This window comes from Falco cherrug, chromosome 1 (assembly GCF_023634085.1).
Source record: "Falco cherrug isolate bFalChe1 chromosome 1, bFalChe1.pri, whole genome shotgun sequence".
Classification (NCBI taxonomy): domain Eukaryota; kingdom Metazoa; phylum Chordata; class Aves; order Falconiformes; family Falconidae; genus Falco; species Falco cherrug.
In genome coordinates, this window is record NC_073697.1 from 77,960,839 (window position 1) to 77,976,913 (window position 16,075).

Consider the following 16,075-nt stretch of genomic DNA (forward strand, 5'->3'; position numbering starts at 1 on the left):
CCTAGGAAGAGAATGACCCCAGAAATATAACAACTTGCAGCATTTTTTTACAAAGGCAATTATATCCAGCTTTGCTGTAACTAAAGCTAAATTTTATGGTGACTGCCGAGTCAAAAGTTAGAAATATGATGTAGAACAGTTCATCCTGAAGTCAAGCCAGCCCTACATGGCAGTAACTGTGGTTTATCTTCCCAAGCTGGTAGGCGACCTTTGTTAAATGAGTACCCAGACATAGCCCTTCCTCTAGCAGGAGGGTGTTCTTGGTTGCAAAAGCTATTGCTGTCGTCACCACTGGCAGAGCCCCTGTTAGCAATTGCATGGGGAGAGAAGCCCTTGCGTGGGGCAGAGCGATCAGCCTCAGGCTCCTGCTGAAGTACAGGGGGACCCGTGGCTCTTTCCAAATTCAGTTTCACAGCTGGTACTGGTAACAGTGGCAGAGGGTGTGTATAAATGTAGCCTAGCTCGTTATTTGGTCCTTTCTGAGACAGGGTTAAACAAAACTGTTAATAATGTCTGAACGGTGTCTAGAAAGAAAATATCTCTCTAATCTGTTCTGGAACAGCTGTGATGTGTTCTGTGCTAGACAGAGAAGGGTTTGCATGGATAGATGCAGCAGGAAGAGGCCGTGGGTCTGTAGCAGCTAGGAGCCGGGTGGGAAAGCTTGCACGGAACACTGTGCCTGTGAGTAACAGGGGAGGCCTTTACCCGTTGTGGCTGACACCCTCACTGGATGCTAAGCCCTCTTGTTCACCTATATCAAGCATCAATTTGTCCTGGTGTGGAAATTGTAGAGCTAAATACTTAAAAAAACCCAAACAAACCAACCTCCGGAAATGATTTAAAAAACAGTTAATATTCCTATTACAATGCTTTTGGTATGCATTAAAGTAATTTCAGCTTGTGATTTCTGCTTCTGTATCCCTGCTTCTAGTGAGCAGTTTCTAGCCTGACTATCAAATAGTGGTATGGCTCTGGTTTGGGTTTTGGTGCTGGTGTTTGATGGATTTTATCATTTTTTTAGAACTATTCTCACCAACACACCATAAACTCTAGAATTCTTAAATGTTTTCCAAAAAGTGCAAGGCCCTTTCTTTCTGTTGTGATGCGACCATGACTGTGTGCTTTACTTTGGAGTTCTGCCTCCTCCCCTTCTTCCCCATTCTAACCCCTCCCAAAAAAAGAAAAGAAAAGAATTAGAACAAGAGCTACACATGCCTCAAGAGTTTTTGCTTGATAAAACCTCTCAGGAGTGTCCACATTTGGGATATATGGATTGCTATTTTATTGAAAAACTGAGCTGAGAGTAATACTTCATCATATTACGTGTTCAGTCCTCAGCCACCCATTTCACGGAATGACCGGACATAGAGATGTCCCTCTGGGCTTCTGTGGGCTTATGTATGCATCGCCTGAAAGGTCTCTTAAGCCATCACAGCTGTAATGCTCTAGCTTTTTACACTATTCCAAAATATGCAAAATTAATGAAGACAGGTAAAACTTCTGACATTTTCACAGGGATTGCCTTCATGGATTCAAGAGTTCGTTTAGTTCCAGTTTCAGCTCACTTCAAAAAGTTAAGGTTTGGCTCATGTGTTGATGAGGTAATGTAAAATAAAGTTTATCATTGTTTTCCAACACGACTATGTAGCTCTATTTTGAACCCATTGTTGAGTTCTTCTGATAGCCCTGGCCAAATCTGGATATTTTTTTTTTTTATATATATATATTTGGGCTGCCAGAAGTTTGTACAGCTGTGTTGGAGAACCATACTGTAATATTCCTATGGGCATCCAAGTATATGGAATATGCTATTATATATATGCTAATATAGGGGCTTTTATACACAAGTAAATTGATCAGCTGCTAGCAGAAGATTGTTCTTGTGCTAGTATTAACAGAGATAGCATTAATACAACATTAGTACAGTTAAGTGCTTTCATTCATGGGGAATTGTGTGTTGTATCTGTTGCCAATTCTGTGTTATTCATGGCTTTTAAAATGACATGTGGTTCTATTCAGACATTTTTAAGGTCAAGCTATTGACTGCACATTCATACATTCATGTAATTTATTATTTACAAGAACAGAGTATTTCTTGCTTTCTCCTCTTCTCTCTCAACCATTTATATCCTCAACCTTTTTTAATTTTTTTTTAAACAGGCGTGATCTCTGAGAGTGTGTCCATGCAGTATCTGTGTAAAATGTACTTAGTTTATACAAATGAAAACAAGAATGTGCATATGATACCCAGAAAATAATTGTTGTGTGATGGTTTTTGCTGCCTGTACAAGTGGTAGGAAGCACCGAAGTGAAAGGGAAGGCTCTTTTCCGTTACCCTGCTTTTGTGCCTTAGACCCATGCTGAGCAGAGGTAGATGGAGGGGAGGGATGCTCACAGTGTCAGCCAATTCCACCTTTCCTGGTAAATCTCTTCCATGTCCTCCAAAGGAGGGTTAAGAGCCATGGGTGCACCAGTTAGCTGCTTTGTCCAGGACCCCACCTTGTGCTCTAGCTCTGCCAAGCTGTGCCGTATGCCTTGGTATTTTTTCTTTTCCGGCACTTTTCGTGACTGGGTTCTTTGAAGCTTTTTAGCAGCAGTGCTGCAATTTCCCACTTCAACTGCTTTTTCTCTTCGTTTATTTATACTTGGGATTGGCATCAGATACAGCCAGATGGGGACTTGGCTCTCTGCTAGAAAGTTCAATTTTCATTTTCCTCAGACGGTGTTTAGTTGTCTGTTCAGTCATGTAACTGAGCATCTAAGTTTAGCTGGTACATTTGATGTATGTAATTCACTCTGATACTTTTTTTTTTTTAAAAAGGGCCTTCTGTCAGCCTCCTTACTAGGTGTTGATGTTGTCTTCTGGTCTGTTACCAATGCTGAAAGCAAATAGGAGCCTTATTGTGAACTTACTCCACATAAAAACTCATGAGCAAGGCCTGTGTAAAAATAGCTTCAGTGCAGTTTAAAGGCAGGCTTAGGGGGAGCAAAGGGATTCTGATTCTTGATGAAGTGTTTCTTTAATTTTCTCTGAAGGCCTCTGCCTGAAACTCTGCATTGGATTGCAGAGGCCCCTCTGATGCGCTTTCATCAGTTGCTCTTCATCCTTTGTTTCAGAACTCTGGAAAAACCCCATTAATAAGTAGTGTGAAATAGCAAGATGTTTTCTATACAGAATTTATATTTCTGTAGAAATAGGAATGCCTAGTAATGGGGAAATAGAATTTCATTTTCCAGTTCGTCAGCTCACATCCCTTTGAGGCTTGTGATGAACTCTTTATGGGTTTGCGATAGCCAGTGTGAAATTTGCCCAGGTCTACATGGCATAGTTTTGCAATCGTACCTGTACCGGACAGGGGGTGAAGAACTGTGACATCACATTGCTGGCAAAATCCCCAGCATGGGTCTGATGTCCTGACAACAGAGACCTGGTCTTGGTCCAACTCATGTCATTCAGGTTTTTGCTGCTGTTCCAGTAATGAACTGCTTCTGAGATGCACCTGCCTCTAGGATTTGTGCATACCTAGCTGTGGCAGCAGGGGCTCTGCTGCAGAAGCAAGGCTTTGAGGTGGTCCTGGCCAAGCTCTGAGGGACAGATGCTGTGTAAAGCTAATTAATACAAAACAGCCCAATAGGGGATAGCCCCCAGTAGTCAGGGACTATCTGCCAGAGTTCCGACTGAATTAGTCATTCCTCTTTAAAGGTTACAAACATTGTGTGCCTTCATCCAACAGAATGATTGATCTTAAAATGTACATTTGCATGGGAACTTGGATTAGAAACACTGACATTTATTTTACCATACGCACATAGCTTGTTAACAATCTGATTCAGTGCAGTTTTACTACACAGCCTTTTGTGTTGAAGTTGTATCTGAGAGCATCACATCCTCATAACGTGTAAGATTTGATGAAATATCTTTTGGAACTCTGAGGAAAAAAGAAACAAGCTATGGAACAAGAAAAACAACTCCATGATACCTGTCTATGCAGTATGTGCGTAGACCTTTCCACGCTGTTTAGTTTTATCCTTTTTTTTCAGCACCATGTAAAGAACAGTCCAAAAAGAAGTATTCTAAGTGTTGTAGTCAGGAAAGGAGTGGTACTTACACAACAGGTTGTGGCTACTTGCAACCTCTGAAGTCTCCCCATTAATCTGTAATCTTTCTGCAGGGTTTTTGTATCTCTGAATCCATTCCCTTCCTGCTGGGGCCAGTGACACAGTTTTTCTTTGTGTTTTAGGAAGCTGGTAAATCTAGGTTAGCAAGCAGGGAGGTTATTATTCATATTAGTAAAACTTACAAAGCAAAAAACACTCCTTCTATTACTATAAGCATGAAAAATGTACATTGTACAACAGGTTTGTCCAGATGCCCAGCACTTTCAGAGCAGATTCTTATTGCAGTTACATGACGTGATTTTTAACTTCTCCTGTGATGTTAATGGGCTTTAAATTTTGTTCTTGCTTCTTTTTGGTGAAATTCAATCTGGCCTCTGTTGTGCAAGAATAAAAGAAGAAATTATGAAGCATTATATGTATGCTAGATTGTCTTGAGCTGCAAATGGATACTCTTTTGTTGAAAGCGTATCTTCAAAGCTAAATTAATTGGTTTGTGCAGGCTACATTCAGTAATACCAGTAGGAATTAGATAAGTCTAAGGCAAATCTCATTGTTTATTATCTGTATATGGAGATGGTATAAAAGGAGCTATTCCACAGGCCATAGACCTGCTGCCTAATAACTGTTCAGCCTTCCCCTTTTGAAAACTCTGCTGCCATCTCACAGTCTCCAGGAGCTTGCCAGAGAAGTTGCAGTAAAATCTCTGTCTTTTCCTCCTCTGTGCCGCGCAGTAGCTGAGCCCAGGAGGGCCTTAGGGCTGGGCAGAAAGGCACGAAAGACGCAGGCTTTCACCTCTGAACCAGGCTGCTTGGGAAACACTGGAATGAGGATCCCACAACCGTCCTCTGGTTCCAGCCCTGTGTATTTGACATGTCGGTGCCTCCTTCGGCTAAGGAGAGATGGGTGACTGCCAGTGGCTGAGAGATGAGAAGGCAAAGCATGGGGTGCCTTGATACCGGGGGCGGTATCTTGCAGTAAAAATTTTGCTGAAGACTCTCTTTCAGGAAGGTACATCTATAAGACGGGAATCTCTGTTTACAGGCAGGAGCTATCATCCTTTGGTATTAGGCAGTTGCAGGAGCCTGCTTTTCCAGCTTTTTTTTTAACTGCAACTTTACTACAAGCATTCCTCTTGTCATCTGAACTGCTGCCACTGACTGTGCTTGGATCCAGAGCTTTGCTGGCATAGTGAATTATTCAAATCAGAAAGTTCAAAGTTACCTGTTTTCCTCTTGAACATAAGTTAGGAAGTAAGCTGTGTTTCACTAACCTCCGCTTTCTTTGTCAGAGAAATTTGTGCCACTGCAGAGGGGACTATATAAAGGCCTATGTGCAAATTAGGACCTACATGATGGGTTTAATAGCTGCAAAGTGCTACGTGCAAGGACGTTGCATGGAGCTGAGTTTCATCTGCACACTATACTGATAAATTACTATTTCTTAAACTTTCTGTGAAAGGTGACTATGGCATTCCTGGGTAATTTCTTCTATTTTGCCTTTGATGTATGTTTACAAGGTTCCACTGAACTCTCTGAGTAACTCTTTATGTAGGTCTCTCTTATCTCTAAAAATAAAATTCCTTGACTTTCAAGAACATTTTTCTAAGGGTAAAGAGCATACATTCCATAAAGCTTGTGCTAGTTGGTTCCAGATGCTCTAGCTTATGCCTCTTCTTTGCTAACAAATGTTTTCCCTTTACTCTCAGTAGTAAAAGGAATGCTTCTCCCTTTTCATCCATTCTCTTTGGCTAAAAGGCAAAAAGGAAACTTATCATCAGCATATGGTGGAAAAAAAATCACTGCATGCATCCCTCAGGCATTGCTCGTTAAAAGAATACACAGAAATGGCTCAAGTGTGGGTAACGTAATTGGTAACTCACTGTTCCCAGAGCATGTACTTTCCCCTTGCAGTATAAAAATTGAGAAGTATTTGCCTTGTTTAGAGGACGGAGCATATGGAGTTCAAGAAAACAAGCCTTGAAACAAAGGGACTTGCTTGCAACACCAAGCACAGAGGAATTGAATGTTACTTGTTAGCCAGTGACAGGAAATACGCATCCCATAGCCATCACCGCAGCAGAAAGAAGGGTTGTAACTAGCATACATGTAAAGGAATTGTAAAGGAATGAAGCTGGGTTAATTAACATTAATAATATACAGCTGTGGCTTCAGGGGCGGTGGGCTGGCTGATGTGGATAAGGTGCAGCTGTGGCTGGTTCTGCTGAGTAGATAAATAGCTCTAAGGGGGAGGGAGGGGAGGGAAGGGACTGGGTGAAGAGAAAGCACTGGAGGAAGAGAGGCCTGGAAGAAGCAGAGGGAGGAGAGAGAGTGCCCCAGATGTAGGAGAGACAAGGAGAGGCCCTGGGAGAAGCAAGGGGCCTGGATGAGGAGAGGCTGGCTGGTAAGAGGAGCCTGGAGAAGGAAGACCCTGGATGCAGCAGAGGCATGAAGCAGGGTGGCCTGGCCTGAAGAGGCTGAAGAGACATCCTGGACAGCAGATGAACTGTTGAAGCCTTGTGGGGGGTTGGTGGCTGTGCTGGGGCAAGGTGTGGGAGCTGCTTATGGAAGTTAACCTGGGATGGGATGGTAAAAGCCTTGTTGCAGCTGGCTAGTTTGGATAGTGCTGCGACACATACACATCCCTAATGAAAGTTAAATGCAAATTAGAGCAAATATATATGTTTTATATTGGGCATCACAGTAAGAACAGTTTTAATCATTGAGCTCCAGGATATTTTGGACTGACTAAAATAAAAATAAAAGTTTTTTTCAGTTAAAACCATATATTGAAACCAATTAACGTCTCATATGCAGCCAGTGAATTCTTGTAAAAATACTTCCCTAGGAAAAATAGCACTGTATCCAAGTCTTGGAGAGAGCAGCTTACAGAATATTTTTGTTTCAGAATTTATTCATTCATCATGAATAACCTTGAGGTCCAAGATCATAACTGCAGTCTTGTCTAAAGACCCCTGAGCCTTCTTTACAAACAAAGCAGGAATTTGGATACTGTTCCTGTGCTCCAGGTGTAATTTGGACCAGCTACTTTACAACTGATCTCTTAAAGACAACGGTTTGCTGTGTGACTCTCCTTGGAACATCTCAAAACAAACATCTTAAGTAATGAAGCACCTAAATTTAATGAACTCTTGTGAAAATTTTACATCTTACAGTTCCTTATCCCCTTAAGCCACTGAGGAAAAGACTTAACAGTGCTATGTAAATCACTGTTGTATTTGTCCTGGGTAAAAGTGGGACCTCTCTGTGTGTACGCTGCTTTATTGGAACCATCCAAGGTCCTTGCGGGAGCATTCCATCTCCAGGTGGTGTTCTTCGTTGGCCCACATGTCCCAGTCATTCAGAACCAGTTCTTCACCTGAGTTTCTCTTTGAAGGGAATTTTTAAAGCCTATGATTGAGAACTGTGTATGAGTGAACAGAAAACTTCCCTGTCTTGGAATGGCCCCATCCAAAGTGATCACCAATATGTTTCATCTCAGCTTTGTGACTTCACTGAGGAGATTTAGCTGATTGTACAAACCCTTGTCATCTGTCCAGGTTCTTATCTTAGCCTCCGCTCCTTTCATTGCCTTCTCAGGTGAATAAAAATCCACAGGTGAAGAAAAGGTCATTGCTTAAGGAAAAACATTTCACTAGTTCCCTCATGCAAGAGACAAATTGTGAAAGTTTTGATGTGTGAGGGCCAAAAAGGCTGATGGGAGCTTAGATGGCGTACATGCCAAAGAGTAAGAACAAGCCCTGCTCGTACTTAGAAATGTGTGTCTGTTACTGAGATGGTTCTTTGAAGCTGCAGCAGTGATAAGACCTCTTCAAAACAGAGACCAAGGACATAATAAATGCATGTGCTGGCATTTAGGTCCTAACTGATTAGTCCTGTCTAACCTGATTTCTTATGTGCTTTGTGTTCAATTTTAGGCACCAAAGGAAGAAACAAAGGGGAATTTACAAACCTTCAAGGGGTAGCTGCATCTACAAATGGAAAAGTATTAATAGCAGACAGTAACAACCAGTGCGTGCAGGTATGAGGATATGCCACTTCCAGTATTTTTCTTTTTCTCCTTGCCCCCGCACCTTTGCCGCCTTTGTAGTCCAGGAAAGATACGTTTTGAACAATTCAATTTGAAAATACAGAGGAAGCTTAACTTGTTTATCATCCATTACCATTCCATCTTCTTGACCTGCAGCTATCTTTTTCAGATGTTCACTATATCTAGTACGTATATCAGATTTATTTCCTTTCCTTGTGATGTTTGGCAATGAATGAGGAAAACAAGTAGTGCAATAATCTGGAAAAATGCCTTTTTGTAAATATGATTTTACATTGTAAATTTATCACTCTGTGTTTTCAAGTATAAAGCTAGGGCAAGGTGCCATAAATATGATTTCCTAAGTAAATACAAGTAAAAACATAAGCATGTAGATGTCCTTTTCAAATGGCTTTTTGTCTACTTAATTGACTTTTCTGTCTGATATCATGATTAAATCTTTTCTGTGGTAGCGCCCCTGACACTCGTGATTTCTTGGCTTCTGTAACCTGTGTGAAAGCCGAGCTGTGTTTTTTCTTTTGCTTGCCATGTATCTTTTTTACCGTTAACAATTTGTCATCACTCTTCAGGCTGCCCATGTGGTAGCAATGAACAAGGCAGCAGTGTGCGGCTTGTTCTTCAGTATGTGAGAACTAGCAAGCCACATGTAGTAAGAACTTGTTTCCAGGCCTTTTCAAAGAGATAGAGTTGAGTATTCATCAGCCCCCACACACACTGTAATATGCAGCCGCCTTAGAGGAACTTCAGTGTCTAATTACCTGTCCTGGGGACACAACCAGTGGACCAAATTTTTCATGGCTAAAGCACCTCTGAGGAAATGGCCTGATACTTATCCCCAAGCCGAATAATTAAATTCTGAGATTCTCTTTTAGCTTCTATTCCTATCTTTTCTACAGACTTAGTGTTTGACTATGCCCAAGTCACTCAATGCCTCGGTTTTCTCATGTCTAATATGGCTATATGCCACTTCATTCCAGCTGAGGGGGACATTGTGAAGTTTAATTCACCGATGTTTGTAATGTGCTTTGAGAATCACTGAAGAAACAGTGCAATGTAAGTGCAGAGAACGTCTTTATTTTGAAATTAGGACCCAGGTGGAAGCCTCTTCTTAAACTAGGCATATAACTTTCAAATATGGTCTGTGTAAAAGTGCTTCACGTTCCTAACTCTCTTCCTGACTGTAGTGTTCATTACTAAAATCTAATCTCCAAGAAATAGATTATGTTATTATGCAGACTTAATTTTAAAATGAATGTTTTCTGTTACAGATATTTTCCAATGATGGACAGTTCAAAAGCCGTTTTGGCATACGAGGAAGGTCTCCTGGCCAGTTGCAGCGGCCAACAGGAGTGGCTGTGCATCCCAGTGGTGACATCATTATTGCAGATTATGATAACAAATGGGTTAGCATATTCTCATCAGATGGAAAGTTTAAGGTACAAGTTACTATGTGAACTCTCCTGAGGTTTCTCTGTTTTACAAAGGAATGCAAAGTAATTTTATTTTATTTTTTGTTAAGAAACTACATAGCTTGGTTGTAACATCGTCCGGATTCCATTGTTGTGATGTGGAAACCCATGACACAGGCATGCTGTATAATTAATAGGAGGAGGTCACAGCTCTGATGTTAATGTTATACCGAGCAGAGATGATATGTTCCATTTTACAGTCCTACATACTAGGTGCTTGGATGCCTTTCTGTAACTTAGTCAAGGATAGCTAGCGTAATCAAGTCTAGTTGGACCAGCTCAACAGCCTTCATATCATTAGTATGCTGATTAGACAGAAAGGTGTGTGCATGTATGTATATACACACAGACAGACATAAAAACTTATAAGGCTTATAAAAACTATATAAGTGATATATAGAGGAGAAAAATAAGGTAGCAGACCGATGATGACTTCCTCTATTTACTCCATACCTACCTGCAAATCAAGTGTATAATTGATGTGTGATCCTATTGGTAATAAATGCAAGGGCAGGCAACCCAGGATGTTGTTCCAGTGCTACAGCATAGACAGGAGTGTTTTAGGTGGGGTGATGTGCACTGGAAAAGTTGAAAGGCAGTAATAATGTCTTAGGTTTCATAAAGCAGAAGTTCTGAGAAAAGCGCACCTCTTACATTCATAGCAACTCCGATCCCTTTAATAGGAGTAAAATAAGGCGGCAGCTGCTACACTACACTGGTGCTTGCCAACCTGCAATATTTATTTTGCTTGGGTTCAGGTGCAATTCCAGAGAGAATTTAAAGTTGCTTCCACTTGGTGCTGTTCTCTGAGAGCATGTTACAGAGTCTGGCGAGGCATGCTAGAAATAGCCGCCTATAGCAGAGGTTAGCAGTACACACTGCTCAGTGACATAAAGGAGCTGTAGTGAAATTTCTACCACGGTTACTTAGTTCTAGAGTCCTGCATTGGCAATTGCCTTTTTGGCTCATTTTCTGGCAGCCTAATGACAAAAAAACTCAAGCCCTGAGCTGCTCACATGTATACCAAAAAATGGCCTTTCTTTGAGTAGTCTTTGCAAAGTGACAAATGCTATAGCAAATGGGCAATTGTGCTTGCATGTCCTCAACGACCTCCATCTGGGAAACAGACATGTGTACAAAACAATACTAATAAGCAATGCAAGTGTTAAAAAATACAAATTACTTGCATTTGCAGAGAGTATGTGATTTTACTTGTCAAGTAGTTTTGACAATGTACAGCTACACAGGAAAACCTTGGTTTTAGCTGAAGTCCTTGAATGAAATGAAGATACCAAAACAAAACTAAAGAAAGATGTAATTTAGTTAAGAATCCAAATACTCTGAGTAACCTAAGCATGTTTTAAATAGTTATTAACATCTTTAATGTGAACTGGCTTGATCTGGATGCAGCACATAGAGGGCTTGTTTTCCTTCCTTCTCAAGGCATGCTGTAAATCCAGCATTTTGGATGCTGCCAGCTCTGGAGGGAAAAGCCATGGCTCTGGAAGAGCCAGGACTCTATGGGCTGTGTACTACCAACAGGGAGACGGGTATTGGAAAAAAAATAATGAATTATTAAGGTAGTTCCCTCTGACATGGAGCCTAGCTTTGGGTTTAGTTCATGTTTTTGTTGAATCGTAAGAGCTATGTAAAGTCGGCAATGTTTGCGTGGTTAATACAAGTTAATGCATCGGACTTTATAGTTCTTGGGACTAGAAATGAGATGAAACATCACTGATATAAAATACTATTTTTAGATTGAATACAACAGACTATATTTATGAGAGAAAAATATACAAATGCTTGTAGAAGACTTTTATATATGGAGGACAGGCATAATCATACTAGCTGAAGCACTGTACATGTATAAAACAGATCTAGCCTGTGGGAATCTGCGCAGCGCCTTGTAATTTCTTGTGTATTGGCAATGGCAATTTTTCCAGGGGCTTTGTCAGATTAAATTGGGCAACCTTGCTAAGATACACAGATAAAGGGATGGTGGTGTTCCCCTTCAAAGGGCTGTGCCTGCAAGTCATTGTGTAAGAACTCTGATGCAGGTGGTCTGCTAGTTGTCAACCCGGCATTATTAGGGGGCTGTTTTGAACTTAATCTATTACTGTTGTCGTCCCATTCCTTCTGTATTTAATGACACTTGCTCTCCCGTAGCAGCATTTTAATAGTCATGTGAGCCAGAAGGCAAATTTCCCTTGGAGCCAGGCCCAGGCATCTCCCTGATAACAGCACTGGGCTGACTCACCCCAGCAACCTCCACTGCCAGGCAGAGAAATGTCACCTTCTGCAGCTGCTGGTAGCAACAGAGGCAGAGGTCCGTTTTCTCAAGGCTGTAAAACTTGCAGAACGCAGAGGTGAACCAACTCTAATCTAAGGTTGCACCAAAACACGAGCTTTTTTAAAAAATGCTTTTTAAAAATGTCTTTAATTTTTTTTTTGTTTTAGTTTTTAAATTTCATGTTTAAAATGAAAGGCTGTGGTGCTGGCTTCCTCTGAAAATTACTCTGCTTAAAGAAACTGTTACAGAAGACGTATCGCTAGGCTAAGGAGAGAAGAACGCACGGTGAAGCAGCAGTATTAGCTTCCGTGCCAGTGGTGGTGGTCAAATCTAGTGAAGGAACTGGAGAACAGAGCCAAGAGAATGATTCTTGGTCCGCTGAGGAACTTCTTTCTTTTTAATCTTGAAGGGTTGTATCTTAAGGTAGCTTGTTATCAGCCAAACAGGGCTGCACGTCAAGTTAAGATCAAGTTTAGGTGAGTGGGGAAAGATGAAAGGAAACATTTTATCTGTCAGATTTTTATTTTTTCTTGTCTCAGGAGAAGAATTAAGCAGGGAGCTGCTTGAGGCTGGTTGCATGTTCAGATAGGAATAGTTCTGTGGAGTGTGGTTAAGTGGTCACAGTTGAATGAAAAGTCACATGCATGATAAATCCGTGTATTGTGTGACCTTGCAATGTGTGACAATGCTGTACCTCTGCATTAGGGAGGCTCTCAAACAGGAAAAGACGGTATGTTGAAAGTCTGTAAATTTATTCCTGACAATTGTGAACCTTTCAGACAGCAATAAGACTGGTGGAGCTAAACTTAAAGCCCTAAACCTTCTACTTCTACAGTGGAAAAGTCTTTATAAATTTTTATATAGGCTAGCTGATTTTTTTACCTCTAGGAATATCCCACAGCAGAATATTTTCCACCCGGGTAGGGTGACTTTATAAACACATATTTGAAAACCAGTCTAAATTCATAACAGCCTATAAAATAAGGGACATAATGTCCTTGACTGAATTCAATTAAACACATGATTTGTATTAAGGGTTCAGATGATCCACTATACTTTATTCATTTCTAATGGCAGAAAATTCTGAAAATACTTCCATTCATAGACTTAACAGGAGTGACTGGATTTCATAATGTTCTGTTCTAAATAATCAAACCTATAATTCTAAGAAACCTTCTGAAATAAAAATATACAAAGCATATGTTCAGCCAGACCCAGTAATGTGTCATCAGCATATTTTCATCTAAACTGGAAACAGAGATTTTTAGTAAAAAGCACCGCAAACTCTAGCTGGGCATACTTTATTGCTGCCTGCAAATTATATTTTAAATGCTGGCCCAAGAATAGTGATTTTTATTACTCTTCTCAGCACTGAGTGCCCATTAATGTAGTACGTGATTTATTCATTATTTTTTCCTTATGTATTTATATGGGCAGGAAGACACTGTACTCATGAGTCTGAGTCATTTTTCCATAGGAATCCTGGAAAGATGGTGAGGAGGTGGTGCAGTGCACAAGCAGACAAACACACAGGCTTCCCAGAGGAAAGAAGGGATATGATTTAATCACCCCAAAGGAAATAAATCTACTGATTTGCATTTGATTTATGTTTTTGCTGCTTTGTTGTTATGCAAACCTGAATACATTTTGTAGGTCTGCTCATATCTTTCCCCTGCTGAAGGCAAAAGTAAATTTTAATAGTTTTCCCTGGGGATATTTTAGCATGATTTAATTGGGTATTTTTTGCCTAAATATTTAGCAATTTATAAAAGCATATGTACCTAAACATAAAACAGACACATGATCATTGCATGCTGGCTAAGCGCATAGTCTTGAAGCTGCAAGTTTTACTCCCTGGAGTTTTCTTTATCTGAGACTCAAAGAGGTTGCGTAGTAATGCTGGTGACTGTCCCAGACAGCCTCGGGGAACCTAGATGGCTTTATTTTGAGACGGCTCCTATTTTCACCTGCAGCCCCACCCCTGAGAAGGTACAGTGGAAGAGAAGCACTGGAGTTACTAAGGGTAGCTGAGCTCCTCCAGATACTAACATGGCTGTTTGCTTTGAAAACATTAGGGAATCAAGAGAAATGAGTTGGTAACGGATCTTCTCTGTGCCCTGTAATCTGTCCCACCTTAATCACAGACTAACTGAGCTTCAGCTCCTACTCACCACTTGCAAGAGGGAGGAGAGAGGGGCAGAGAAGTCAGAGGCATTGCTCGTTCTAGGTGGTGACGTGTCCCACCCTGCAAAGGCTGAAAAATGGTCTTGTTTCCTGAAGAAGATGGGTATCTTAGTATCTGTTTCGTTTAAATTCCGATGGAAACAGGAGATTACGTTGTCCACCAAAGGGATGGACCTCAGTGTGTACGATGGGTCTCACAAATTACTACAGGATCTGAAAGTTCTCAGATCCATAATTTCAACACAGCCTGTTTGGTGGGTTGCCTATCCAGTACAGTAAAGAGACTGGCAGGAGACCAGACTTTTGGAACCAAGTTGGATAACTGCTTCCAAATCTGTTCATCATTTTAAAAAAACAACCAAGAACAGAAAGCTAAGTTGCTGCATTCCAACAACCCCACCCCCCTCCCCCCCAAATTAGGTGGTATTTTCATGATCTTTTTTAGCTGAAAGGTCAAAGCTCAACTGATTTAATGTAGATTAAACCAGCTTCTAGAATCTCTGCCTAAAAAAAAAGAACAGAATGGTGAAAAATGTGAAATGGGTTGTGAGGTGATTCTAGCATCATCTTGGTTACGTGCCCAGGTAGCTCATGGGTTTTTTGAAGGCTTTGCATCAATTTCTGCTTGCTCTGGGCTGGATAGGGTGCTGTTGCCTAGATCCCCTTCTTTTTTGATCCTACTAAAGAATGCTTCTTAAATTTTCTGATTTATTTTGACAGCTCTCTAGCCTTTTGAAATAATTCACTGTGTGTGTGATCCACCTCACCTCCACTGAAGGCTTTTTCCGTTGGTACTATACGGAATATCGTACACAATTCCCCTCCTGTTGCTGATTAGGCTGGCAGATGTTTTCGGTAGTCACAAGGCCTATTTAAAATGATGGAAATAATTTTATTTACCTAAGACAGGAGCAAGCTTTGATTTGTTTAGTGTTTCAAAGATTATTTGCTGTTGGCAGCACGATCCCATCTCCTTTGCAGGTTTCAGCTGACACTTCATGTGTCTAATCAGCAAGTGAAGCAATCTCACAAGGATCTGGTGGAAGATGTAGAGGTTAGCCTGAGCTTTAGATCTGCTCAGATTCTTTCCAAGAGCACTCAGAAGCTGTGTGGTGTCTCATGCACCCCAGAAAGTCAACAGAGGACATCGCGCCCAGCTGGGATGCTCCAAGAGTGGGCTCTGACTGCTTTGATGCAGCAGGCAGTGATAAAGGCACGTTTCCCTGTCCATAGCCAGGTGGTCGCTGGACACACCAACAGTATGCAATAGCAGGCAGACGTCCTTCAGGCCTGGCTGCCTATCCAGCGGGTACGCTGCTGCTGGCTGTACAGCCACCTGCAGTGGTTTCTGACAGAGGCTGTACTTTGTCTTGATAAATCTAATGATTGTGTTTCTCATGGGTTGCATATTTGGACTCAGTTGCTGAGGTGGCAGATTTACCACTGTAGAAAGAACATACAGAAAGCAGTCTTTATTTTCAGCTGCAATAAAAATTATGAAGTACACAATGACAGCTGATAAAAACAATCACTTCCCTCTGGGAAACTTTTAATGACAAAAACGTCTCTCCTGCTGTGTGCCTGTAATACAATCTTTGAACTGTACTAACTTATGTCTATCAGGCCAACATATTTTCCTGTTTTGTTTTTTCCTTTTTAGGCCAAAATTGGGTCTGGAAAGCTCATGGGCCCTAAAGGTGTTTCTGTGGATCGTAACGGACACATCATTGTAGTGGACAACAAAGCATGCTGTGTCTTCATCTTCCAGCCGAATGGGAAAATAGTCACTAGGTTCGGTAGCCGAGGAAATGGTGACAAGCAGTTTGCAGGTACACTTGATGGTAATATGTAAATCCCCTTTTCTTGCCTCTTCTGCTCACATTTGCATGATGTTTGAGCATGTTGAAGACGCTGGATCCTACTCATTTTTCCTGTGGGCAAAAGGTTC

At 41.1% G+C, this 16,075-nt stretch overlaps 1 protein-coding gene across 19 annotated transcripts in view; it reads left to right on the top strand.

Moving 5' to 3' along the window:
- The window catches only part of TRIM2 (tripartite motif containing 2), a 117,782-nt gene that overhangs the window by 91,826 nt on the left and 9,881 nt on the right, over positions 1–16,075 (top strand). For all 19 annotated transcript variants that reach the window (XM_027801663.2, XM_027801666.2, XM_027801659.2 and 16 more), the window contains 3 exons: positions 8,054–8,157; positions 9,453–9,620; positions 15,788–15,956. In XM_027801663.2, the coding sequence (XP_027657464.1) occupies positions 8,054–8,157; positions 9,453–9,620; positions 15,788–15,956 (441 nt within the window). The remainder of the gene's footprint in view (positions 1–8,053; positions 8,158–9,452; positions 9,621–15,787; positions 15,957–16,075) is intronic.